Source organism: Leptopilina boulardi, unplaced genomic scaffold (assembly GCF_019393585.1).
Source record: "Leptopilina boulardi isolate dan_hultmark-lab unplaced genomic scaffold, ZJU_Lbou_2.1 LbouV2_408, whole genome shotgun sequence".
Lineage (NCBI taxonomy): Eukaryota > Metazoa > Arthropoda > Insecta > Hymenoptera > Figitidae > Leptopilina > Leptopilina boulardi.
In genome coordinates this window covers 2,126,011-2,152,700 of record NW_026137983.1, presented here as the reverse complement: position 1 = coordinate 2,152,700, position 26,690 = coordinate 2,126,011, and the positions used below count along the sequence as shown (strand labels likewise).

General features: G+C 28.2%; 1 protein-coding gene across 7 annotated transcripts in view; it reads left to right on the top strand.

Annotated features, from left to right (window-relative positions):
* Nucleotides 1–8,072: 8,072 nt before the first annotated feature.
* LOC127289355 (RNA-binding protein Musashi homolog Rbp6) overlaps nucleotides 8,073–26,690 on the top strand; it is a 999,297-nt gene continuing 980,679 nt past the window's right edge. For all 7 annotated transcript variants that reach the window (XM_051317240.1, XM_051317237.1, XM_051317245.1 and 4 more), the window contains exons 1-2: nucleotides 8,073–8,668; nucleotides 12,599–12,639. In XM_051317240.1, coding sequence (XP_051173197.1) covers nucleotides 8,604–8,668; nucleotides 12,599–12,639 — 106 coding nt within the window. In that variant the 5' untranslated portion in view covers nucleotides 8,073–8,603. The remainder of the gene's footprint in view (nucleotides 8,669–12,598; nucleotides 12,640–26,690) is intronic.

Genomic DNA, 26,690 nt, shown 5'->3' with positions numbered 1-26,690 from the left:
AATATTTCACGTAAAAGCAGATATAAAACTTTTCATATAAACTTGGATATTTTATTCAAACATATATATTACATTAGTATTATTTTAAAAATTATTACGAAATAATCTATATTAATAAAATCAGACTTTTGTCTGTACATTGCTCCAAATTAATTTTTTCTTGCATAGTTTATCATTTTAAGTAGTAAAGATAACAAATATGCCATAAATAAAAATTCTGTCTGTCTATCTGTCTGTCTGTTTGTCTGTCTGTCTGTCGTCAATATTTTGTACCGGCACAACTTTAAAACGGCTCAACCGATTGAGGTGAAACTTGGCAGTGTATCCAGTCTTAACGTAACTTAAAATCTTAGCCATATTTGATTAAAAAATATTAACATGAACGAAAGTTATGACATTTTTTCAAAAAATTTAAAAAAATCAAAAAAATGCAAATTTTTTATTTTTTGTCAGATTGTTTTGAAACTATTTGTACCTAATTTTTTCACATAAATACAATCAATTTTTTTATTAAATTAAGTAAATAGTCTGAATTTAAAAGTCTAAATCAAATTTTTGAATTTCCAATTTTTTTAATAACATTGTAATATAAGAATTCGTTATGTTCAACTTTTTTATAAGTAAAACAATAATGTTTTTAGTCTGTTGGGTATTAAACGCAATCTTAGCTGCACACCAATGAAAAATATTAATTTAAACAAAAATATGACACTTTCAAAAAATTTAAAAAATTTAACATTTTTTATTTTTTGATAATTCTTTACTAAACGTTCTTTATTTAAAATTTTGTGACCAATTAAGTATGCTTTTAACAAGAAATTTTAAGAATTTTAATTTAAGAATTTTATCAGAATTTTAAAATTAATAATTGCAAATCTGAATATGAAATCAGATATTGTAAAAATAAAAAATCGAAAATTACTTTTTTACTCTTTGAAATTAACAATTATTATATTTAAATTATTATTATTATTATTATTATGGAATATTATTATTAATATTATTATTATTATTATAGATACAAATTATTTTTAAATATAATAAAACTAAATAAACTTAAATATAATATAATAAATATAATAAAATTAAATTATTTTAATTTTATTAAAAGCAGTGAAAAAATTAAATTGAATTGAATAAATAATAATTAAAAATTTATAAAAAGATATTTTAATACAGGAGAACACGTATAGTTGGATGTAATTATAAATTTCAAAATTTATTAAATCTAAATATTATAACCGTCGAAGACGGGTGCGACAGCTAGTATTAAATATTAATTCTATAATAGACTGAAAAAAATTTAATCAATTCTAATAATAATCGGTTATTTGACTATTATTATCAAATATATATTTACTGGAACTAAATTTGTTTTAGAAAATAAAATCTTTTATAATTACCAATTAAATTTTTTTTTTGCAATTTTCAGAGATTGTCGCTTTAATTAGACAATTTGATTGAATCGCAATTGCGTTTGGGCTTTCTTGACACAAATTTGTTACATAAAATTAAATCTTATATAAATAATAATTAAAAGTTGAATAAAGCTAATATAATAATATCGTGGTGGTGATCTCGCCCAAAGTGTATATATTAAGAGAAAAACGCAATAACTTTTAAAACACTTAAAAAATCGCACAATAAACCACACCATCACATTCTGAAGACTCAAATTAATAAAAAATAATTACGATACAATTTTTTTTATGAAATTTTTCTCAAATAAATAAAATCGCGAAAATTAAAAAAAAGTTGTGAAATGAGTTTCGATTTCAGTAATCACTCTGTCATTCGGTTGCTTCTTCAATTAATCAGATCGAAACGCAGGGAATATATATGCACACTGCTATAATAAGTGACATTTACGTGAAATGACGAATTTCTAAGTCATAGAATACGAAAATAAAAGCCAAATGATGATCTCGCCCCACTCTACTCTATATAATAAATTTAAAAGCAATTACGAAATATTTAATTTTTATTTTATTATACAATATTTACGAAATATTATTGATAATGGATCTTTTAAAATTATAAACTTATTTGATGCAAATAATTATTTTAACTTTGAGATTTGTTCTTTTTAACTCTACTGTGTAGATGTGTGAAATCAATAAGTAGATAAATCCATAATAGGTCAGACATTTAGTGAAAAGTGTACCTATACTTTCCAATTAAATTTTCATTATATACATAGTAAAAAATAAAATTTTATAAATGAATATAAAAATGTAGAAAAAATAATTTCTGCAGAAAAACATTTTCTTTTCAGTTTAATTATAATTGACGAATTTTTCAATTATTTGTAATGTTTTAGTATAGTCAAAATAAAAAAAAATCCATTGTCGATCTAATATTTTTTGTAGCATTTTTTTTTTAGTGTTTGTGAAAAGATTTCTAACAATTTTTTCAAATATAACTTCATTTGTTCAAATTTATATATATGTATAAAAATTAAATTATCATTTATTATTGTGTGTATGAATAATAATACCTGTATTAAAACTCAATCATAAATCTACCTGAACTGTTAACAACACTGAAACAATTATAATTTTTATATTAATATGAATGTCATAACATAAACCTTAAAACACTTCTCGCAGTTTCAACGAAAAAATCTTGGGGCTACCGGGGAGCGAACACGGGTCCGCTGGGCGGGAACGAAAGAAACGCACGCTTTACGCAACTCGGCCGTTCTGATCAGTGATATTAGAATAAATGCTTGACGTATTTCACTGTACCTAATAATATTATGAATTTGTGCATATTATTTTTATTATTTTCTAGGCAAATAAACATTTTAGATGTTTATTTGATTTTAAATGATTTACTTATAATTTAATTTAAACATTAGACAATTATAAAAAACTAATTACTAATTTTTTTTATTTATTATCCTCAAAAATTATATGTAAAATTTTATAAATAAAATTATTTTAATAAATTAATAATTATTGATATAATATAATATTATTATTATTATTATTATTATTATTATTATTATTATTATTATTATTATTATTATATTATTATAATATACTCAAACAGAAAAATAATATTCTACTATATTTGTAAAATTTGTCTGAAAATAATAATAATTGTTTAATCATTTTTTTTAAAAACTAAAAACACTTTTTATTCAAGGTAATATTATTTTCATAATAATTTAATTTATTGCAATTATTTTATTATAATTTAATAAATTTTATTATTTTAAAAAAGCGCGCGCTATTTTGTCTTGGGCCAATCAAGTGATTTCAACTAAATATAGGTTATGTTCGTTTCTGATTCATGACAGCTGGCAAACATTTACAACAAATAATATTTTGCAAGTGTATATTTATTGCAATAAGATAAGTTATGCAAAAAATATATATGTGGAACAATAATTTACAGTGATTTTCATAAAATGAATATTGATTTAGATGCTCTGGAAAGCAAAGTTCATTTTTTCTTAAATTCAATTTTTTCGACCACCGAGATATTTCGATACATTTTCATGTGTTTTGTATGCACTGTCTTTTTTTGAGAAAGGAATATTAATATTATTATTATTAATTTTTATAAACAAGTTGTAATTTTTTTAAATCAAGCAAGCGAAATGTCAATACACAAAATCCTAGCATAGCTGTCCAGTTACTAGACTTATTGAAGCGCCACCGCCATGACAAGGATATGAATTTAATTTCGAGCAGCACTGGACAGTGCCATTAAAAAAACTGGATAGCTTTGAGTCGTGGAATTATCAAGTTCAACTTGAATTTCTTTCAAAAAGCACTGATCAGTAACTTCACAGTTATTTATCAGTTCAGCTAGAATCAGCGTCCGCGAGAAAAACTGTCAAGTAACTTGAGTCAATCTAGTGCATCCACGACAAATTTCTACTAGGGTCAGTGAATGTGAACGAAAAATAAAGTAACAGAGAAATTGTTGTCAAAATTAAGTAACATTTCAGTTTTTCTCTGACCGACATGAAATTCGATACCAAAGTAATCACTTTTGTATTGAATTTTCTGTCGAACGAAATATAACTTAAGTGAAATGCAATTTTTTGACATGATTACTCGGTTTACTTTTATTTCAGGTTCAATTTTTTGTGCACTGTGTCTTATATACTTTCAATTAGAATTAAATATATTTGTCAATATCAAAAGATGTTAAATCCTTATTAGATTATGAAACATGTTTTTTCATTTTATTGTTTTTCTCTTTCAGTGACGGATTTAAAATATATTCCAGGAAGGGGTTATTTTTAAGAACGTCTTTCATCAACCAAAAAGGAGGTGAATTTTTTTTTTACTAAATATAAAAAAAGTAAAACTACTTTTGTAGTTTACTCTCTAAATTTAAATCGTTGATTTTTCAATTTTTTATCGTTCACTAATTTAAATTTTGAGAGTATGAACGATCAGTTCAAAACTTAAAAATCTAAAGTATATAAAAAATTTACAATTTTTATCTTAATCAAATAAATAATATAAAATTTATTACGCTAAACATTCCAAGTACAAGTTGCACACATTAATCAAAACTATAAAGAAACTATATTGTTTAAAATACATTTTTAATATAACAAATTGTCACCTCGTCTGATTTTATATACTCTCAATTATTAGTTTAAATTTATATATATAATAAACGTAACAGAAATGCGGACCGCTCGCACAGTTTACCCTAGTAGAAATTTGTCATGGAAGCACTAGAAGTAGGTTTTCTCGTGGACGCTGATTCTAGACAAACTAGACAATTACTGTAAAGTTACTTGACCAACAGTCTTAGAAAACATTCAAGTTGAACTTGAAATTGACTAGATTCAACTTTTGTCCAGTTGCTTGAATGGCACTGTCTAGTGTCTCTAGAAATTATACTTTCGTCTTCTTTCGTGGCAGCAGCGCTGCAGTACATGTCTAATAACTAGACAAAAAAGTGCTAGAAATCTGTGTTCATATAACTATTATATTAGGGGCCATTCATTAATTACGTAAGGACGATTTTGGCTAATTTTGACCCCCCCTACCCCCATGTAAGGATACATAAGATTTTTCGGACCCCCCCTCCCCCTTCTTACGTAAGTTTTTAACAATATTAATGTAATTAAAAAATTAATTACATCATAATACAAATGGAAAATACTTGGCAAAATCTTACGTAAGATTAGCTGCTACCCCCCAGCCCCCCACGTAAGACCATGTAGATATTTTATAAACCCCCCTCCCCCTAAGGACCCTTACGTAATTAATGAATGGCCCCTTATTTCATTATTTTCTTAAATAATAAAATTCTAATTAATTCAGGTAAATATAAATTAACATAATTTATTATTTTAATATAATAAATATATAAAATCTATATTCACATGTTTTCTGAATATATTAGTATATGTTTTTCTTTTCTATAAATTAAATTATTCTATTATCTATTATTGGCATTTTATTTATTGTTCCATTTATATATCATATATTTTTTTATTAACAAAGTTTATTCTCAATTGATATTGAAAAAAATGTGTAATTTAGAAAACCTAACCTATAAATTCTATCCTTTGATATTAAAAAACAATAAAAATTACTGTTTTCGTTGAGTTTTTCACTTAGAAAACAATAAATAATAATTTTAATAGTAATTATTTTTAAAAAATGTCAAAATGCAATAATAAAAATATGCCTTGTTACATAGATAGGTTATATTTTATTTCTCTTTTTATTTTTTAAATTAAAATGTTTTTATGCCTTAAATTTTTATAATCTTTTTAAATAAAATATATAATTTTAATAATAGGTGGATTAATAGCTTAATTTAAAAAATTTTTTAATTATAAAATATTAAAATTAAGTTGTATAAAATTAAAAATTAAATTTTTAGAAAATTTAAAATATCTATTGTTTAATACAATAATGGTTTAATGAAATTTGTGCTGATTAAAATTGTTATTTCAAGTGTAAATTTATTTTTCAATAAATTATAAAAAATTAAAATTCTAAAATATGTATTTTGGCAGATAATAGTAAAAATATTTATATAAAGCATGCAAATATATCTGGTATATTTTTCGTTTGATGGATATCTTTAGTATAGCAGATTGCGTAGCGTGCGTAACTCGCGCCCAGCGGACCCGTGTTCGCTCCCCGTTACCCCCGAGATTTTTCGTTGAAATTGCGTTCTCTTCGTGTTTAAAAGTTGATAATAATAATTGTATAATAAATTACTAATACAAAAATATTTGTTTCAGTCGTCATTACAGTGCAATCAAAAAGTGGATGTTTCAGTGTACCAGAAAATATTTGTGATCTTTTTACACAAGTAAAATTTTTTTTTAAAATTAAAAATTAAACAGTATTGACAAATATTATGCTTTTAACAATTTACTATACATTATATTTTCTTCAAATAATTTAGATTATAATTTAAAAAAATTAATGTAATTATATAATTTATTATTGTATAATTAGTTTCTTACATTAAATCTTAATATTAGACAAATTTTGAGAATATTTAAAAGAAATAATTTGTCTAGTTTTTCTAACGGACCGTTGATCAGAATTTATCAAGTTGGGCTAGACAATAACTAGACGAAAAAAGCGTGACATTCCATTCGAGTAATTAGCCAGTTGCAGTGTTAAGTTACTAGACAGCTTCTAGCGCAACTGTCCAGTGCCACGATAATTACTGGGACTTTCTACTAGGGATTTAGGTGTGTGTAGAATCAGCAGTATAATAATATTTTTTATTAATTCAGTCTGTGTATTATGAGAAGAGGGCACTCATTAGTATGTTTATATATACACTTTGCCAGACTCTTGTGATAAAACACAACAAAATTATAAAAATCACAAAATATATTTTGATAGGCAATTGGCCCTTTTACGCAATTTTCAATGGAAGTATTTTTTTCTTAACATTTCACTTTTCCCGTAAAATATATAAATAATCAAGAAAAAGCGAAAATTTTTATACATAGATGTCAATATTTCAAAAATTACTTTTTTTATGACTCCACACTATGAACTTTTGATTGTGCATGTGAAAATCTATAGTATATGGTAAGCACTCCTTTTTGGTATTATACGCATATGCCAATTAACGTCTAACGATTTATTTTTCATTCATGATCATATTAAGACACTAAAAACTGTCGCTATAGCTCACGGACTAACAAGTTGTAGTTTGTAACAAGTTCATCACTACTATCTTTTTAACTAACATCATTGCACTTCCAACAGAAAGTATTTAAATAAAAATTCAGAATAAACTAACGGCCAAACTTTAATCGCACGCAGACGACAAAATTAGACTTACTCATAATTGTGTCCCTCATTAGAGAAGAAGGAAAGTGAATAAATGATAAATTACACAGGTATAGCATCAATTAAGTATCCGCAAAGGCTTTAAACAAAGTTTATTGCCTCCATTAGTATAATAATAAGGACAAAGTTGAATACAGAAAAATGTTATCATTCTAGACTCGAATCCTTAATTTTCTACATATTTTGTGATTGGCCGCCACTCATCACTATTATACAAATGAAAACTGTATTTAAAAAGTATATTTTTTATCAAAAATACAGTCAAAGAAATGTTTGGAATACATATACTAAAGAGTGAAGTATGTTCGAGAGTATAAGACTTTGAAGCTTAAAAGAATTTTGAATATCTTGAATAACCCTTTCGACAAGAGGAATAATGCAGACAGAAACTCGTTGGCCAGGATATATCTTGCATCTTGCAGTTCGATTGCCGAAAGAGGTTAAGTAGTGCAGCCGATCGGGTGGTCGGCCAAAAGAAGGTAGACAGAAATAAAGAGAGAGAGAGAGAGAGAGAGAGGCACAAATAGTGGATATGGAGAGTGAAAGAAAGCCTGCCACAGGAAGGACAGATGGATGGGAAGGAAGGAAAGGAAAAGAAGGACAGGATAGGAACGTTTTCGCTAGCAGGCGAACAGGCCGTTGTCGGAGGCGGGCCGATCGCTCGTCCCGCATACTATGCAGTTGTGTTATGATCGCGCAAGCGCGCAAACCCCCACCCCCCGGGTGGCGTCCCCCGCCCCGCGCAAAGAGCGCAGTGTCGCGTCGAACTTCTCGCAGAGCGCGTCGCACGTTCGAGTACCGGCCGCCGCCCGTCATCAGTAGTCGCCGACCTTCCTTAGTTTTTAGTAGTCAGTAGTCGGCTCATTGTCAACGTTGTCGTTTTAATCGTCATTCAACTTTAATTGTCGAATTTACAATAGTCGTCGTGAGTCTTTGATTCGATATCAACAATATTCGGGCACTCGGTTGTGCTTCGAAAAACAAAAAAAAAAAAGAAAGAAAGAAAGAACCGTGTGCTAGAACTCGCTCGTGCTATACATAAAGCACCGCGAGTTTCCGAGCCGTCGCACCCCGGCTCGGCCCGGCGAACAGAAACAGCGGCGAAAAACGAGAAAGACGCAAGGAGCGAGAGTCGACGTGCTACAACAGCGCGAAATCTCCAATTAAAAATATCAAGAAAAATAGAAAGAAAAGAGTCTCATACTGTATAAACAAAGTTTCCCCGGAACGACCTTCATCGTTGACCCCAGTCTCAGACACCTGATTACAAGACAACAGTGTCCAGGAGTTGAAATGGAACCACAAACACAAGAAATCGTGGCCAGCGGGTCACCTGCCGAGGTGCCCAACGACCCAGGGTACGACCAATTGGATCACATTTAAAAAAAAAAAAAAACCACCCGGTTTCATCTCTCTCTATATATCTCTCTCTCTCTTGGAATTTCGCTAATGTTTACCCTCATTTCACCGACCACCTTAGCCAACAACCTGCACCACCCGTAAACAGTGTTCAAGATATATTGTGCTATGTTTGTGTTTATTTATTCAGTTCTTTGAGTTGCATTTTACCCCGTGTTTATTATTATATTGGCCCCCCGGTGATTGTTTTTGTTGCGGTGTCGTTTCTTCTTGATTGGAAATTATACCTCGATCGCTCGCAATAATGATGATGAGCATTCTTTGTTATATATTTCACTTGACAAAAGAAAAAAAAGAAAACAAAAGTGAACAAACACATTTTTGGAAAATACACATACACACGAGTTAGGAAGTAGGGTAGCAGGAGATGGAATGAGAACCAAACGGGTTCGTCGTCACGTGGTCGATAACTCCGCGTCAGTTACGAACCACGTGGGAGAAGGACCTGACCTCTCCCTACGCTCTAGAAAAATCCTTCCACTCGGATCAATTGCATTTCTTTTCTTTTTGTGAATGAAAAGCCGGAAGTGCCTCATTAACTTTAATTATACATTATCATCCAAATGGGCTTATTACCCCATTATGACAATGGATGCTGACCAAAATGCCAACAATGCGCATATCAAAACAAAAGCAAATTTCCAACTTTGCAAATGAAAATTGTAAACAAACATTAACGTTATTAACGAAAACATGTTTAACAAATTATTAAAAGCTATTACAGAATTTAATGAATGCACATAGTAATTCATAGCATTCATTGATAAGGGAATTTGGAGTTTAAAAAGAAATGACACAATAACTGAATTTTTATTTATGACGTTCAATTTGTATGGGAAAAAAAAATGGTTTCAAAGATAAATGAACCTTTATTATCAAATAAATGATAGAATCCAATAGGAAGTAATTCCAATATTGATTAGATATTGTCAACTTAAAATCCAACACATTTTTCAATACATCAAAAATTAAACTATCAAAAACTACTTACATGACGATGAAATTAATTTTCGTTTCATAATTCTTATTACTGGGAAAAAATGGAAGAATTAAATTTTTATATTATTGTAGCGTACATACATACCATATATAGGTATGTATGTATATATATATATATATATACATGATAATACATTATAATTTGACAGTTAATGGATTTCATAATATTTAAATATCTAATGATATGATCTAATTTCGTTTATATATAATTAACACTTCCTAATGAAATATTAATGAAAAGTGAAATTTCCCTGAAAGCTATCATATAATTAAATTCGATTCAATCAAATTTTTTCAAATTGTTTCTATGTTGAATAATAATTTAAGTACAAGTTAAATTTGATAATTAATGGATGAACATGAAGCATCAATGAAATTTAATACAATTAAAGAGGTTCATGATACTCATCCTCATTTTAAAATAAAAATTTCCCATATGGAAATATTTTCATTTTATTTAATTAACAATGATCAATAGAAAATTTAACACCAATATAATACATTTTTTATGTTTTTCAATTTTAAAAGTATTATAAATTAATATGAATAAATTTATGTTTTAAAAATTTCATTACATACAGATATTTAAGGATGGAATTCAATTTATATGACTATTTCGTAATATGAACACTGGACGAACTAACAATATATATATATATATGAATGATTATCAAAACATTTACTGACAAATATCTATCAAATCTGTATCTGTTAAGACAACATGAAATGATTTATTCTCTCTGAAGATTCAAAATAATTCTTACATCTGACAATATTTAAAATTATAACAGCTGATTTAGTACTGTATCTATATATATATACTTGTTTAGAGAATAGAAAAATCAATACAAAAAAAAAGAGAATAAAAATGCAGTATTTAACAAGAAAATAATTTTCTACCAGCGGTAATTAGATAATTGACCAAGATTGTGCTACAAGATTGCACAGTGTTTTGATGCAAGTGTAAACAGAACCTAATTACATTTCTGATAAGATTATACGAGATTTGTAATTACATCCTCTTTTAAAAATTTTCAAAGAATTTTCTTCTTGGAGATAATATTAAATTCAATTTTAGTCAATTTTATGATTCATTATTTTTGTAATAAAATTTAAAAAATTTTATTAATTCAAATACTACTTTTTTATTTTCATTTTTGTTGCAGATTAAAAACCGAATTTTTGTTATTAAGAATATTTCTTTTTTAAATTTCTTTTTTATTATTATTTATAGCTCACTTATTATTAGTAAAGTTAATAGTAATTTTTTGCAAAAGATAACAGTATAAATGAAACAAGCTTTTTGCCTTATCAGTTATATATTCGCGTATCAAGTTTACAACCATTTTAACGTCAAATAAACTTGCATACATTTGGTCCATGGAACTTAATGGATTTTCAATAGAATTTACAACATTAGAGCTTGAAATTTAAGTATTAGATTAAAATTATATTAGTTCATTATATATTAAAATTCATTATATTTCTTTCAAATATATTATTAGAGATAACGGTTTTTTTTATTTAAGAATGTCGGAATAGTAAAGAAAAATTCAATAAAAAAATATTAATATTTAGAAATAATGGATAATTGTGTCGAAATATGATACGATTAAAATCTATCATATTATATTTCGACACAATTATCCATTATTTCTAAATATTTATATTTTATTTGTTTTTTCATTGTGGGGAAATATATATGTAAGATAAAAAAAAAAATTATTTGAAAACATGTAAAATGTAAACAGGAAGTTGAAAGAATTTAGTCTTGCTGGAGGTTAGTATTTCGGCGTCAGTCGCGGAAAATCAATGTTTCCTCACGTGACTCTCCGTTATACAGGAATGTGTTATCTCGATATTAACCCTCTGCCTATACTCATGTGACCGTTATCGTCTAAAATCGTCTATTTGGACGCCTAGTGGAGACTATGGGTATTACAATCCATAGCACTGGAGTGGTAATAAGTCACAATAGGTAGAGGATTAGTATATATATGTATTTTTAAAACAAGAATTAAATTTTCTAAATGCTTACGAATTTATTGAAATTTTTTCAAATCATTCCTATAAATAAATTCACTTTCATTATATTTTTCTGCACGAAGAATCTCACTATAAGTATCATTATCATTTATTATAACTGAATTTTTTTTATTTTTTTTAGAAATAGTAGAGGTTGGGGTTAAAAAAATGATTAGCTAGAAATTTTAGAATAGTTTGCTCGGTAAACGTAATATCAGGCATGAAAAGCATTGGTATCAATATTCGAGGAAGAAAGCGCAAATACCCACGAATGAGAGAAAGCGAAATAGCTTCGAAACCAAGTCACCGAAGTTTTAAAGTGGTTCGTTATCGATAATCTCGAGTGGCAGACCCGCATTGAGTGCTCGTCCCGTTTGAACTCCGAGCGATCGAGGATTAGTCAGATTGCATTCGCGATCGATTTTAAGTGAATCCTGGCAACGAGGGAAAGGAGAAATTTTCTTGTTCGGGCAAGAGAAAAAAAAAATAGGGAGAAGTCAACATCCCTGGAGTCAAAAATGTTTAAAAAAAAAAAAAATTCTCAGTTAATGAGAATGTCAAAAAAAAGCAAATTTGTTTAAGTTTCGGTGTTGTTCTGTTTTCATCATTAAACACGTGCGGGAAGTAAATAGACGTTTTTTTTATTTGTTCGGGAGTTCAGTTGTTGGTTGATGTGTGGTGACACCTGTCGTCGAGGAACGGAGACTGCCCAGGTGGTTCTTGTAACCGGAAGTTACCCTCTGCCGGCAGTTCTCCTGTTCTCAATTTCCTTCGCTTGTTCCGCTTCTATCATTTCATCGACGACAGGCGATGATCATGCTGATGGATTCATCTTTCTTTTCTAGGAAAATGTTCATCGGTGGACTATCGTGGCAGACAAGTCCAGGTGAGATTCTTTATTTGTTTAACATTAATTCATAATATTATATTTTATTAAGTTTTTTTTGAACTCTCTCTTTTTTCATTATTATTTTTAATAATAAACATTTCAATTGTCTTTTTTAATATATAGTTAACAGATTTTTGTTTAGTGTTCAAATATCAATTACATGTTTCGGCTATGAGTGTAGCTTTCATTTGGTCTTTTTTAAGAAACAATTTTTACAAATATAATAGTATACAATCTGTAATAAATTAAAAGATTTCGTTTGCAATTTAAATTAAGGGTATGTGGACAAAGAACGTTTTATTGTGGTTTGAAACTTTCTCTGAAATAGAAAATGATTTTATTTTGGTACAAAGAATCTCGCTGTTCTACTCATTTACTAAAACTTAATGCAAAAATAATAAAAAATAAAGCAATAAATAGTAAAATAATGTATTTAATCATAGTTTATTCAGTGGCCACTCGCTCGAATTGGCGCTGTTTACTGGAGCACTAAAACACTCAAGCAACGTCTGTGTATGCGCCACCATGTTTGTTTTCATTTTTGATAAAAATGCCACTCTTTAAAACTTCATTTTTTAATAATTTAACTTAAAATTATGTATTTTTCGGAGAACCTCGAAATTCCTTGTACCCTATTTGGCCTGATTTTGAGGTTATGTTTGCCTCTTGAACTATGGCCACTGACTTGCGGGAAAGGGGGGTGGGGGAGCATCATAATTTGAGGTTATGTTTGCCTCTTGACTTATGACCTCTATGGGTCGTAGATCTTGTAAAGGAGGGAGTGGGGGAGGGAGGAGCTTCATATTTTATCTAATTTTGAGGTTATGTTCGCCTCTTGACCTGCGATATTTGACCTAATTTTAAGGTTATGTTCACCTTTTGACCCGCAATATTTGACCTAATTTTGAGGGTATAATCTAACCTGATCTAAACTAACCTAGCCTTACCTGACCTAACCTAACCTAACCTGAAGGTCAAGAATTCTTGAAACAGCGGCGGCGGCGATATCTTTTTGTAATATAGGAAGATATATATATATATATATATATATATATATGTAAATTTAAAATATTATATTAAATTAATTATATATAGTGTAACTGTTTTATTGCTTTACTTTAATTATATAAAAACACTTTAAACTTCTACTATCCGAACTCTATCCTACATTGGTTAGTTCGGATAATGGAGGTCACACTATAATAATTTTGAATTGTTATTTTAAATAACTTTTAAAACGTTCATTTTTCATTCGAACGAAATTGCAAATGTCCGAAAAAACAACCGAAAAAAATATTTTGGCGCGAATTTTAAAATTGGCCAATCACAATTTTCTTGATATTTTCTGATTGGACAATTTAAAAATTTGCGCCTAAATCTTTTTGTCGATTGTTTGGTAGGACATTTGCAATTTCGATCAAATGATAATTAAACGTTATACATTTGAAATGACAATGCGAGAAACTGGAGTTTCGATGAAAAAGAAAATTACATATTGTATATACCATTTGTAAATTGTATAGCCTGCTTTACAAAGTTCGGCTAAATGAAAATTTTACAATATAAAAATTCCGTTACGTTTTAAAGGGTTTATTTTATAAAATTCTGTTAAATATAAATTCGATAAATTAGTTTTTAAGATGTAACCCTCATAAAAAAAGGATATCCTAAGGATATCCTAAACTAATGTAGTATATCCTGAAAACGTCCATAGGATATCCTGAGGATATCCTCAGAACATCCAAACCGCCGTTACGTAGGATATTTTTGGGATATCCTGGGGATATACTGAGGATATTCTGGGATATCTTGGGGATATCCCTGGGATATTCCTGGGATATTACAGGGATATCCTAGTGATATCGTGGGGATATTCTTGGATATCATTATGATTCAAATTTTGAGTATTTGAGATAGCGATTTTTTGATACAAATAGGTTTCCCGTGATTGTCAATCATCTTTCAAATCTGGGCCTTAAAGTTGATAATTAGAGCATATATTTAAGCCAAAAATGCGATTTTCGACACTTTAAATTCGTTTTTTATGGGACTGACCAAATGAAAAATTTTTGTTCTAACACACGCAGCGAAAGTACATTTTAGATATCTTGGAAATACATTATAAATACATCCAAAAAATATGTATTCCATTTTTATTTAATTAATTTGTGGATATCCTTAGGACGTCCTAAAGACATCCCTAATTATTCCAGGGATATCCACAGGATATCCTAATAATATCCGAGGAAATGATTAGGATATCCCTGGGACGTCCTAGGGACATCCTTAGATATCCCTAGGATATCCTAACCGCCGCTACTTTGGATATCCTTAAAGTATCCTTAGGATATCCCTGGGGTATCCCTAGGATATCCAAGGGATGTTTTTAGAATATCCTAGGATATCTGGTGCTGTGAGGGAAGATAGTTTCAGAAGATATTTTAAACCTTTTAAAAGTAATTATACATATACAATCTATTTATAAAGATATTTCTTTTTCTAGTGCGTATATGTCTCATAATTAAACATGTTAGAAATAATGACAGAGGTATATTAACCTTCCGATCATCAAACAAGTTGCTCAATGACTAATTATTAAAGAGTATGACTTTTGGGAAAGTGGTATATCATTCTTATTTCATGTGTCACTCAATAATGTAAAAGTTGAATCCATTAAATTATCATGAAGAGCGCTCATATAACTAAAATTAAACTTGGTTTGACTTTTGGAATGAGTGCAAATGCTATATTCAGTTGAAACTTGCTTAATTTGGGAGTAATCCTTTCTTGCAGACCGGAAATGAATGCAACGACAGAGATTGTTCGTAAAATTATCGCAGTCTATGTCTGTGTTGAATTGAACTTTGTAATGGATTTAAAATTGATGCCATATAGAATTGTTAATATTAACTGTGATGCACATTTGACTTTGGGACAATGATTACGATTATAGCGAAACTCGACAGGAAAAGCCTTTACGTAATTTCCCAGTTAGAGGACAATGTGTCCTTTAGTACGTGGTGCCTAATCGGATTGACGGTTCAGCATGACCACAACCGTCCACATACTAATCCTAATCCTTTGGTCAGTCTAGTTAACATGTTTCTCTCGTATAGCGTATGTGTAAATGTCTCAAGGAAGTTTATATCAAAATATTAATTAATGAAGAATAGATTTATTGCTTTTGAATTTATTATTTTTACATGACAATAAAGTTTCGGATGTTAAAGAATGGCATAATTCTAAATGTTTTCAATAGGGGTTGGGGAGGGGGGGGGGGGGAAATTCGCATTCCATAAATTTAAAGTAACATTGAGTTTCTCACCACGTGGAGGATGTTGGAGAGACGTTTGAGAGTTTGAAGCGGAGAAACATGAGATTCCTCGATTATTCATGGTGGATGTGAAAAACGTGAAAGTGAATAGAATGCCACTGCTATTGATTTTCATGTGCGAATATCGTTGGTTCGAATCAAAAAGAAACGATTTCGGAGTCATGGCTCTCCATTTGGGTTCGCTATATACGTGAACTTTTACGCCTGCGCGAGAGAATGTCTTGATCCTTGCCCTCTCCTATACAAAAAGTGGATTCTTGAACGCCAACGAAAGTGGTAGTTCAAGTTTACGTGTGTGTAATTGTACAACCCAAGTATATATTCATTCTGTGCCTTGTGTTGATAGAGCTTGTACCAAGATATATCTTCCGCGGAATCTATCTTCTTTCAAGCTTTGTGTGATGCACATGCCTCAGGGTGTTTCTTCATTTATGGACCAATGAAGCTAAAAACCTCTCTCTCTCTCTCTGATTTTTATAAGTATATATCAGAATTCCATTTATTGTCAAATGAAAAGAATTGTTCACTGATAAAAATCGCTTCTCTCTGTTTCGTTCTCTTAACTATCTGTATACTGAAGATATTTCTTGGTATTCCGTTGACTATTCTTCTTTATAATGATACTCATTGTGTCTGGTGACAATTCTCTTTATAAAATTGAACGTTGATTGTGCATCTGGTGATAATTCACCGATAAAGGACTTTTCTAATTTTTTATTTTGGATAAAGAAGAGAATTCTCTCCTTCGATTAATTCAAAAGTCTAGGTGCGCTTTCTAAAGTTAGAGGAAGTGAGATTAGTCATTGGTTTATACTCTGATTAGAAACGACATTTGGCAGTGTGTGTGCTATTAACATTCGTCCTAATGGAATATATCACTTCACCTGACACTAATGACTTTTGCAAATTGATAAATGTCTTGAAATATAAATATACAACTCTGTAATTTACAAATAAATAGAAGAGAGACGCGCGGTTACGAGGTTCATTCAATTTTCTAATTGAACATGACGTCGATAAGATCAACGATTAACTTGTACGAGAAAAAAATTTACTTTTCATTCGTCAAACCCACTCGTTCAACGTGGGTGGGTCTCTCATTATCTCTGCTTTAGTTACTGATGTAATTAAATTTCACTCTTCATTAGTTCAAATGAATTTTTACCGCGTATTTACGAAAAAAAAAAAAAAATTCTGCAAGTAGCTACTTATTGGATTAATTTTTGTTTAAAAAGGAAGAATTCATTTTTAAAAATCGTATTTCTAATTTTATCATTACAACATGAAGCTTAAGACATTTCCATAATAGTTATTGTTCTATAAAAATGATTTTATAGATCAAGTGTTTAGTTATTTAATTTAATTGAGAATTAAAAAAATGAGCTAATACTAATCTGAAATGAGAGTGTCCATGCAGTAGTAGTGCATTCGATGTTCGAACTGTCTGTCCCAACGGCAATATCTACTTCGAGTTGCGCGGAGGAGATCAGATCTAGTTCCCCTTCACGCAACTCGAAGTAGATACTGCCGTTGGGACAGACATTCCGAGCATCTAATGCAACAATTGGATAGGCTCTCTTAATTATAAAATTTAAAAAAAAAATACTTTAAATTTTTCACATTCATACTCGTTTATACCCGGTAATATAGACGCCAAGAAAAAAAATTTAATTGACATTTAAAAAATTAAAATATTATTATATTATAATAAAATCCGCTGGATGAACATATATAGTAATTTTTAATAAAAATAAATTAAAACTATTAAATATAATTTATTTATACATTTTACATATAATGAAAATTTCCTTCATATTACTTAAAATTTTTTTTTTTTTTTTTTAAATTATTCGATATAAAAACGTGGATTATTTTCTTCAGAAAGTAAACCTCCATGAAGTTAGCGTCGACGCTCAGTGGAGAAATTACATTTCCTTTTGATTAAAAAAATTAAATAATTCTTCCTGCTGGATTTGAACTGTTTTGATTTTTTTTAATAAAAAAAAAAAACATGTCAACTTCATGGAGGTGAAAATAATTTCTAACATCTTTCCTGCTGGGATTTTTAAACAAGTTTAAAAAAATAACCATATTTTAAAAAAAGATACACTTTTTGAAAAATCCCATCGGGGAAGATGTTAGAAATTCTCTTCTGAAGAAAATAAATCATAAATTATTTAAATAGGATCATTTTTTTTTTAAATTTTAAATATAAAGAAAATTTTAATCTTATGCAAACATAGATAAATAAATAATTTTTATAAGTTTTGCTAAAGTCCTGAACGCCTTAAAATGTAATTCCTGAATATTTTTTTTTTTTTAATTTTATAATATAAGTATATATGAGACGTTCCACGTCAAGCAGATCATTGCTCTGTACATAATTGTATGGGGTCGATTCAGGTTCGATTGTAACGCTTAAGAACTCAAAATGTTCGTATTGAAGAACTTCTTCATTTAAAACATGGCCTTTTAAAAAATTCAATGTGGTAGCCAAAATATGATACATTATGTGGCTGAAAAAAAATGAAGATTTATAATTAAAACGTTATAAAAGTAGAAAAAAATGTTCAAATTATCTCTAAATTAAAGTATTACATAAATTAAAGCTAAAGTAATACTTACAAAAGAAAAATATATGGACCATTTTAAAAAAAAACAAAATGGCAGATCAAATATGATGGAAAAAATTTTAAAAAATTGATTGAATTCGCTTGAAACTTGTTACACGGGGGTTTTTGGGCTTGTTGAATATGAATTCAAAGCAGAGCCAATATACCTGACGATTTTTTTAAAAAAATGTACGCATAATTTAACTCATATTTATAAATAATATTTTACTTCTTTGTTTATAGTTTTTTTGTAAAAAAAAAGAAACATGTTATTTTGCTCTACATTTATTTTTCATGGGTAAAATAATGGAAGTATTCATCATTCCCCAGAAAAAGAATTTTATTTTCACCATTGTATTTTTGAGATTAGTAACAACACAGAAAATTAAAAGGCATTAAAATAAGCTGCAACGCTAATTATTTTAATCCAATTTTGCTTATTTTAATTCATTTTGGTATTAAAATAAGCAAAATTGGATTAAAATAATAAGCGTTGCAGCTTATTTTAATACCTTATAATTTTCTGTGAAATTATACCGTTAACGAGGTGCAATATTATATTTCAAGCTATTAAAACGATATCACAACTTTATGTATGTATATTATAGACAGATATATTGATGTTTTGTTATTATGTATTTTTGTTTTGTATGTGTAAAAATTTATTTTTTTCTATTTTTTTAAAAAAAAATTTGTATTTTATTCTCATATATTGAATTTAGCCGAGTGACATTAGAAAATGAGAATTGTAAGTCGAGAATGAATGGAGGAGCATCTTTTGAAAAAAAAAAAAAAAGAGAGGAGTGATGAAGTTCGCGTAGGCTCATTAGCGTTATTTGCTCTCATTACATAAGTCATTCTCTCTCCTTCTCTTTCGTTTCTCTTTTCGTTTCACCAATGGAAAGTTGGATGAGCGATGCTATTGAGGAAAATACGAGAGAGAGAGACCTCTGGCGATATACTTTATTTCCCCCTTTCAAATACGTCTATTAAGGTCGTTGTGGAGGCGAATATACATAGGTCAGTCGACCATCAATCGTAACTTCTAATACTTAATTGCAGAATGTTAATGTTCAAAATCGATTAACAAAACATATGGCATAAGCAAGGGAAATGCATATAAAGAGTCTAACCACAACGTTTTCATTGTTGAAGATTATAAACGAGGTCGAGTCTCTATAGGCTATTCCTCAGCCACAAGCGCAGGTTATATCTATTCTATATATGTTTCTCGGATTTACACGTTCGTTGATTTATTCTCAACTCTCGCGTTCATTGATTTGCTTCTTAGTCGATGGTTTAGTTTTATAATGCATACATATATCCCTCGGGCGATCGCCTTTTAAATCTATATATATATTTTTTTTTTTTTGCCTTTTTTTCATAGCTTTTGTGCAATATGAGAGCATTATTGAAATGTAAACGAATGTAAATGTTGATGCGAGGACAGGTTCTCCTTTACAGTAGGCGATCGATAATCTTTGATTATTATGGTAAATTGCCGTTTCTATGATAAATTATGCCACACACATACACAAGTGAGAAGGTATCACGTCACGATAACTAGACACGCAAATCAAGTTAGTTTTATTTCCTTTTTTTTTTTTTGCTCTGGGTACCTTGGATATTTACCGTTTTAGTAAAAGTGACTCGACTGACCTATATATTTTCATGCCAAGTGTCAGGAGGAAATGAAAATGGAGAACGGAAATTTTTTTTTCTGTATATGTAGCATTTTCGTTATATATATATAGGATGTATATTGCATATTTCCAAATGAAACTGACAAGGTATGGAAATTAGTTTTAATATATTCATTCCTTTCTACTTTTGAATGGTGGGAAACTTGGACTTACTCATATAGGAAGAACTGATAGTTACTATCGGTGTGTTACATATATAATCGACAGATGATATGGTCATTATATGGATTGCTGGAAATGAATATATATATATATATACATTACTGTTTGGAATAAAACTTTTAATACTTATATAGTCGATCAGGTTGAAAAGTTTCAAACTATTTATATACACAACGACCTTTCCATAGTGGTGTAAGTTCTCAATCTTAGCTTCCGCATATTTAACTTATATTTCAATTTATAGTTTCATAAGTGAAATCGATAAAGTGAAACTTGAAATGTATGTATATAATAGTAATACTGAACCAAAGGAAAGGACCTATTGAATTTAGGCGGTATTATATTTTCGTATTAAAATTATTTTAATTATGTATCTTAATGTATAAATGCTAAATTTACATATATGTATATGTCTTTAAAGAATATAAGCAGTGAATAATGTGAACGGAAAGGAAAGAGGGACTTAGTTGGAATGACTCTGACGTTTTTTTGACTTAGTTGTCGCGTTAGTCTGATGCAATCGAGCGTAACTGCAACTCCTCCTTGACAAACGCTATTTTTAAACGTAATTGTACTCGGCCATTTTAATGGGCTAGCTAGCTAATAAACAGAAGAGTAAAAGAGAGAAACCAAAAAGAATAGTACAGACTGAAAAGAGAGAGAGAGAGAGAGAGAGAGAGAGAGAGAATAATAAGCGTCAGAAAAAATCCAATTATACAGAATCGTTTCTTGACGTTATTCGATTGGATTTAATCCGATTACACGCAGTTTTCACCTACACTATCTCTGTAAAATTTTATTGAATCGTCGAGAACATTTCAACAAAAAAAACTCTCAGCAACATTTTTTTTTTTTTTTTTTTTTTTTTTTTTTTGAAAAATTGAAAGATTTTAAGTAATGAGTGGTTTTAGTTTTTATTTTAGTTTCTAAATTTTATTTTCCAATCTATTACAAAATTAGTAATTCTATCACGTGATAACGAATTTTTATACTATTTTTGAGTTCTCCTCAAAAATTTTAGCACATAACACACTGCAAAAAGAAGTATATTATTTTAAGATGTTTTGGTAGCATTTTCAAGACATCTTAAACATCTTAATGTCTTAAAAACGCTACCAAAACATCTTAAAATAAGATATTTCTTTTTCAAGTAAATCAATCAAATATTTTGCGAGAAAACCTGCCAAGAATATTTACATGTGAAATCACAACAATCACATATAACCTTAAAATATTAAAAGTCTGCTGAATTCAAAAATTCTTTTCTATAAAGTGCAATCACACATAATTCTGATTTATTGATTGATTTAAAAAATATTTTCAAATTTTCTACGCCGAAAGTGTACCTTGAAAAAAAAATGATTTTAAAACTTGAAAAACCTTGAACTTTTTTTTTTTTTTAAGAATCGCTGTAAACCGAGAAAAATTTTTTAGTGATAAAAGTGAATATTCATGAAATAAAGGTTATAAAAATTAAAATTGTAAAATTATTTTTGAGGTTATGTTTATTCGTGATTGACGGAGATTATTTTAATTAATTTTAGTTTCAATTTTTTTCATATAGTGCACGTATTTCCGTTAATGTGATTATTTCGCACTATTATAATAATGCTCATGAGGTAAATTATAATATTCATAAATAACATCTCATCACGTGTGCTACTATATCAGTGAATATTGCAGCTCCATAAATATCGTTAGGTCAAGAACAAAAATATTGACATGATTTAATAATTAGTTTCAATATAATTATTATATTGAATATATAAGGATCAAACCATCTAGGGAATAATAAAAATATGTAGAAACTGAGAGTACTTTAAATAATAAATTATTGGAAATTATTCTTTAAATGGCCTCCGTGTGCAATGTATTTAAAAATATCATAAAAAGTACATGATTGTATATGTATTTAATAAATTTTCTAATTCCAAAGATATATTTTATGATACTTTGAGCTGTTTTATGATTCATCTTTTAATGTGCACGTCTTTCATAAATTTATCTATTTTAAATAATCTAAAGAAAATAGTCACAAGATGTTAGTAAATATTTTGCATTTCTTAAGGGATTATTACATATGTGATAATTAATAACAGTTATCTTATAATATATATGTGAAAATAACAAATACTAAAATACAAAAATATACCGTTTAATATATTATATTTAACAATGTTTTACATTTTGTAGTATTTTCTAAAATAATTATTGAAAATTTTATTGCCATCTGTACCTTATTGCTAAATCTAAAAATGTATTTTCTTTCGTAATTTTTTGTTTGTTAAAAGCTCGTAAATGCAATTTCATTTTGTATTTAAGTGAAATCTGAAGCTTCGGCATTATTTCGGTGACTGTCAAAGAATTTCCTGTTATGATTGTTTATCTTTAGAGCGCGCGCACGTGATATATTTTTATCGGCTATACAGTATTCAAATATATATATATATATATATATATATATATATATATATATCATAACACACGAGGAACATGAAGCAAGACGACAGTGTGCATTTCACGACATCTGTTGTATGATAATAACGGATAAGAAATAAGAAGACAAGACTTGTATTACGCGATGTCTTAAACATCAGTACAAAGTAATGCTTGTTTTAGAATGACTAAACTCGAATCACCACTTAAAAATTCCCATAAAATGTTGTATAAGGCTCCATAAAAATATTTTTCACGCAACAAAATATAAACGTTTTTATCGTCTGTTGAGTTAATTCTTTATATATAGAACAATCAAAAAAAAAAATCTGGTTTCATTTTTGTTGCGTATAAAAATGACTATAGCGTATACCTTATATTTACTCAATTTGAAGCCAGATTAAAAAGATTTGTTAAGGATAATAACAGCTAACGAAACAATTATTAATTTTATTGACAAATTGTGGTAAAAAAAAAAAATTTGCCTAATTTATTTATAAGTTCTACCCTGAATAAAAAATTTCATTCGAATAACTATTATCAAATAAATATTTACTTGAACCAAATAAATTTTTTTGACAGAAGAAATACGAACAAAACTTTTGAAAGTTGTTTTGAAGAAATTGTGTATTATTATTACTATATATATATATATATATATTATGAGACAAGTTGGAATTTAATCTTTGTTGAAAATGATATAATTGTAAGGGAATACGAGAGAGATCGTTGACCTCAGGTTTTAACAAATATCACACAACTATAACAAGCTGTGCATAGGCAGCAGAGCCACCTATGTTGCAAATAAATTAGGCGCCCCTTTCGACCTACTTGCGTAATTAAAGTCCCCTCGTAGCTTTTAAGAGGAACAAGAGAAGCGTGCTAGAGGAATAAAGATAAAAGATCCGAGTCAGCTGACCGAAAGAGCTCTCATTCCTATATAGCCCTCTCTTCTTAATGATTCTCACTCACGGATTTTTTTTTAAATCATATTACACGCTACGATATTAAAAGAATGATCGGAAAATTTTAAAAATTATTCTTTGTCATTAATGACAATAAATAAAATAGTCTGTTTCCACTTTAAAAAAAGGATGTTAAATAAGTATATACTTTGATAAGGATACTTTTATAATGATAATAATAATAGTGAAAAAAACATATATATATATATATATATATATATATATATATATATATATCTACACTGATGATAATGATAACTGTTATTATCCTTGGTATCTTTATCACTATTGTTATCTTTATCGTCAGTCTCTTCGTTATCATTTTGTAAAGTAATAATATATGTACCTAATGAATGTAGCATAAATTTCGAATTTTAAAAGTCTTTTCACCCAAAAAATTTGATGGATTTTTAAAAATATTATCCGCCATATTGGATCAGACATTTTTAATTTAAAACTTTTTTTTTTAGTTAATTCAATAGATCTTAATAAATAATACAGCCAAACAAAACAAAAAAAATTTCTCTCCTAGAAGACAGCTCATGTTTATTATATCCCAATATGGGAAATTGCCAATATTAACCATTGGGACATTATAGGACCAATGATGGTCCAATATTGGGCCAATGCTGCCAATATTGAGCCATTCTTTTGCCAATAGTAAATTTCCCACTGGGATATTAGGTATGTTTTTTTTCTCTAAAACTATGAATTTGAAGTCCATTTTACTCCCATCAAGTCAGAATTTTAATAATTAGAAGAAATATTTTTTTATTTTTGATAAAGTAAAGACTTTTCGAGGTTATGTCAATATAACCTAAAATGTTGAGGTAAAATGGTCTTTGAATTCAGTTTCAGCGACTTCAAAAACATATATACATTACAATATACATGGTTTGTCCCCCCCCAGCGAGAATTATTTTTATTTTTTGTGCAGCTGACAAGCCTTTTTGAAGTTATATCAAAATCCTGACATGATTTTAAGGCTGATGGAAAATTTTGAAAAAATGAATCAAAATGTTTTTAACAGGTTTTGCGTTATTTATATGGGCAAGTCTCTGAAACTTTTAACATTCGTGTCCCTGATACTTTTTATTTTATAAAATGATAAAAATCATAACTAATGATTATTAAATATTTTTATACTATTACATAAGGATCACAGATTTTTGTTTGAACCCTGGTATTTATTAATTTGGTGATTTTATCCATATTTTGCTTTAATAAAGCTTACATTACCATGCTTTAACACGTATCAATTTCGATGTTTTTTAAGTTTTTTAATTTTTTTAATTTAGTTTCTTTAAAAAAAATTTTTTATCACTATTGTAAACTACTTAAAAATATCTAAACAATTTTATAAACAAGGTAAAAAAGTGTATATTATTGCAATGTAAAAGATATAATGCTTTTTTAAAAATGTCCCTCACTTTTTGTGTCGCTGGTCAAATCACCTGGTTTTCTATAAAATAATCATTGAAATACTGAACAAAAAATTTCGAAACTAGAGACACAGTTAAATTGTACCTCAATTTTCACAACACTGTACTTTATTTTTATTTTTTTACACATTTTAAAGAAAATATATTGTTTGATATCTGTGTTAATCGAGAAGTACTATAAAAATCTCGCTGGTCAAATCAGCTAGTTTTACGAAGTTTCTTATCGAATCAGCACCAAAATTGTGGCATATATACTTTTTGATGTACCTAAAACGATGCATATGTTTTAATTTATTTTAATTCTTATTTAATTATTAATTTAACGTGGATATTCAATTTGTCGCTTGTCAAATTGTCTCTTGGTCAAATCAATCTTTTTCTGATCAACCTGAATTTGCGCATTTTTTTGTTCTATGTTTTTTTTAACTTTAATGATAAACCAAAACATTGACAAAAATGGATGAAGCAAAAGTAATTAAACGTGAAAAGATGAGAGAAAAGCGAAAAAAGGAAGCAGAAAAACGTGAAAAAAGGAACGAGGGAAGAAGAGAATATCGACTCAAGACCCTTAAGTAATATTTATTTATTATTCGTGCAAATTAGTTAAGTAAATGAAAATGTTATTATTTGAGGTTGTGTTGAAAATCTCAGTTTATTTTCTCAAAACAATCGATTTTGTAAAAAGTTTTTTTTACTGATTTAAACAATTATATGCAATAAATTTTTTAATATTATTTACAGAAATACAGTTGACAACAGTACCATATTAGTTCCTAATTCTTTTCCTAATCCTGATTCATCAAATATTCAATCATCAATGGATAAAATCAAAATGTTGGTAACTTAACATTGCTACTATTATTATAACTGATTAATTAATTTTATTTTAATTTCTTTATTATTATTATTATTTTAATATTTATTATATTATTTAATTTTAATTTATTTTATTGTAATTTTGATTACTCATTTTTATTATATAATTAAATATTTATTTTTGTTATTTAAATTCAAAATTTTTTTAGAATTCTAATGATCATAAAATTTAAAAAAAGCGATACTATAATGCGACATATTTTTCACATTTTTTGCAGAAATCCTGTTCTTGACACTACTGAATTAGATCCTCATTCTCTTCTCAATCCTGATCAATCAATAGATAAAATCAACGCATGCTTGTACCTTAACATTCTTATGTTCATTGTTACTGATTAATTAATTTAATTTTAATTTAATTATTATTTTTTTATTTTCTACAATTTTATGTAAAATTATCGATCCACTAGAAAAAAATTCAACAAATTCAACATTTTCATTTTCTGATAATGTATTCAAGCAGGTGACTGAAAAATATAAATTGTATAAAAAGTGAATAATTATTGTTTTCTTATTTC